Source organism: Exophiala aquamarina, assembly GCF_000709125.1.
Source record: "Exophiala aquamarina CBS 119918 chromosome Unknown aczIA-supercont1.111, whole genome shotgun sequence".
Classification (NCBI taxonomy): domain Eukaryota; kingdom Fungi; phylum Ascomycota; class Eurotiomycetes; order Chaetothyriales; family Herpotrichiellaceae; genus Exophiala; species Exophiala aquamarina.
Genome location: NW_013550477.1, coordinates 553 through 3,632, shown reverse-complemented (window position 1 = coordinate 3,632; position 3,080 = coordinate 553). Strand labels below are relative to the sequence as shown.

Genomic DNA, 3,080 nt, shown 5'->3' with positions numbered 1-3,080 from the left:
GCGATTCGCAAGAGTTGATGAGCAGTTTGAAAGAGTCGACGCGCGATTCCGCGAACTCACCCAGTCGTTCATAGCTCAAACGACGAACTCGCGAGCGGCGTCACCTCGTCACCAGATCCTCCCTTTAGGCGTCACCGACCCTTCTTCGCCGTCAGAACTCCTATTTCCTCCACCTTCCCTACATTTCCCAGGCACGGTCATGCACTTTTGGGATTTACAAGAAGACAGGAATAGTAAGCATAGAGGACTACTTGTAAGATCTGGAGCTGATCAGGGTTACAGTTCGTAAGCTCGTGGCTCTCTGTAACTTTTACAGGATAACGCGGGAAGAGATTGTCGGAGACCTGACCAACTTGAGTGTCTTTGAAGATGTTGAAGATACTTCTCCGTCGAGCTCCGCATCAAGCTCCGAGGAGGCCTTGCGCGTGCTGCAGAAGACAGTGATGGAGAGTCGCCAGGGCGCTCTATCTTGCCTAGCGAATCGGTTACATTTGAATTTCGAGAGCATATCATACAACGTGGGACCGGTGTTACAACTTCGAGAGGAGGCAGCTCGACGAGAAGAGAGGGGTGTGAAACGAGCCGCGGGCAGTGAGAAAGGCTTTGCTCGTATTGGCGGTCTCGACAACAAGAGGATGCTTCGGGATAACACGTCGGCCAGTGAGCATAGCCCCACGAACCGACACAGTGGCAATCGTGAACGCGACAACGGGCACGCTCCACTCACACAACGCGTTAAAGACTACCTTGTACCTCAAGAAGAGCTAATGTGGCGGCAGAGCCCAGAGTCAGCCAGGACAAAATTAGGCTATGCCAAAGATTCTCAGCTAACTCCTGAGCGACGCAAAATTCGAGATCCTTCACACTACCAGGAAACTGCCCCAGAACTCGAATCAATCAAGTCGGAACCCAACCTAGGCCGGCAGAGCAAAGAAAATACTGAAAAGGTCATAAGGTTCTCGCCATCTCCGGGATCGACAGTGCCATTCTCACACACGCCGACACCTGTCAAAGAAGCAGAAGAGAGGAGAAGGGAGAAACAGGGTTCTCCGTTTTCGATTGCGTCCGGGTGAAATTGCTTTTGTAACAGCCACATCAGCATGTCCATATATCGACAACCATTCAGAGGGCGAGACCTCATTTGTTTCGCTACCACATTATACCATGTAATCTTACATTTATCGCCATCTAACGAGGATGGCGGAGAGGAGGAACAGGTGGATGTAGCGTGGACACATAGTCATAAAATTTCTACAACTCTCATCGGCATCGCTGACGTTAATCGCTCCCTACTCCACCGAATCGACCTCCACTTGGATCAAAGCGAGGCTTGATTTTGCTCAGGAGCTCTACGAGTACTGTACCAGTCCGGATGCAGCTCACAAATATCGGTTTGCGTCCACGCATGCCACCTGGTTTGCCATTCTTCGACACATCCTCCAAAACTTCAACGCAGGACATTTCAAGGTCGATCACTGGGTGGCGGCCATCTCGGCGGCCATGCTGTCTTGTGAGATCGAGTGCATTCCTGGTGTTTACCAGTCGCGACTCAGTTTTCGCCGCGTGATCCAATTGATCGGATACACCACACCCGCCGGTGTCCTATCGGCACCAGTTGGAAGCCTGAAACGATCAGCCATGGAAGCCCAGCATCAGGCCAAGCGGACACGAACCACCAGCCGCATCGATTTCGGTTGTGCCATTCCTTTCACTCAGATCCTGGAACTGGTGAAGCAAGGCTTCGAGGTGCAGGAAGTTCACTTCTGCAAGGGTGACTCCGGTATCCTGGAGCACTACCAAGTCGCTCGCAACTGTGTCGAGAGCTGTTTAGGAGACCCTCTGTGTGGCCTCATGCTCATGTTGGTCCTGACCATGGCTTCCTACTCGATCACGCCCACCGTGGCGGCGCAGACACGGCATTTCGACGTCGGTGCGAAAAAAGATCCCGCTTTGTTTGCCACTAACCTCGTGACGCGCATGCTCTGGTTTTTACGCCCCGAACAATTCCCGTGGAAAGGTGATCATCAAGTGGCGCTCTGTATCCCGGAAATGACCAAGAAGATCGAGCATACAGGGGTGAATAACCGTCTTTTGCGGGAGCTCGGTTGGGTCGAGGTCATACGCGGGAACCGGGATACGCCTGGGAATGATGAGATCCGGCTGCGGGATGCCGACAAGCTCTTTGCCTTGCGGAAGGAGTTATGTAGACTGCAAAAGGATGCGGTTGCGTTCGCTGCACGGGTTTTCCATAGTCACGAACCTATTTGGCTTGATCGGTGCTCAGCAATATGGCGTGATCAAGGGGAGGACGGCGGATGAAGGTGGTAGTGCATAGCTTTCCTTACCGATTTCAATGTATTGCACAGATGTTGTTCCCTCTTGTCCACTTGTCATTCCCTCGTAGCCCCAGAGAGAGGAGCGAGGGAGTCGTAATATTCGGCGGTGGAAAGTGAGGAAGAAATATTGCCGCATTAGGGGATTATCCTTTGGGAAGTTCGTGCCCCAGCGCGCATAGTCTCGTTGTGGAAGTGACAAATATCAGCAGCCCTCGGGGCACCGTTGTTCTCATCGACTTCAGTAGGTATTCCCGTGGCCGAACTTCTCATCCACAGCCAAGGTGTGGGCTCCTCTGTAATGGTCCGTTAATTGTTTTGCACCTCCCGTAGTCCGCGACGAATGCCAGTACAATTGGCTCAAATGCGAACAAGAGGTTGGTAGGCTTAATGTCTCCATGATTAATGCCAATCTGGTGTATATGTTCGAGACCCGTGAAAACCTGCCCGAATGCATCAATACGCACATCGTAGCTGCCGCTTGTCTGCCTTAGATCGTCAAAAATGAAGTGACCCTCCGGTCCGTGTTGTGATGAGAGGTTCAACCAACTACTATGACAATCAAAGAGCCTTATGGAATCATCCCGCACGATTGGAAATAATAGGGAAGCTTCTAGCATCTTACTTCAGTGTATATATGGTCCTACATTGTGAGGAGATAGAACAATAACAAGAATGAAGTCATACTTCCACTGGAGCAATTTCCAATACTGCAATCTGTTGGCAGTCTTGAATCTGCACTGTATT

General features: G+C 51.3%; 1 protein-coding gene across 1 annotated transcript; it reads left to right on the top strand.

Moving 5' to 3' along the window:
- On the top strand, nucleotides 1-1,064 carry A1O9_13167 (uncharacterized protein; the record flags this gene model as incomplete). Its single annotated transcript, XM_013397917.1, has 2 exons — nucleotides 1-233; nucleotides 283-1,064. Coding segments are annotated over 2 exons (1,015 nt in total), but the record flags the coding sequence as incomplete, so codon positions are not given.
- Nucleotides 1,065-3,080: the final 2,016 nt, after the last annotated feature.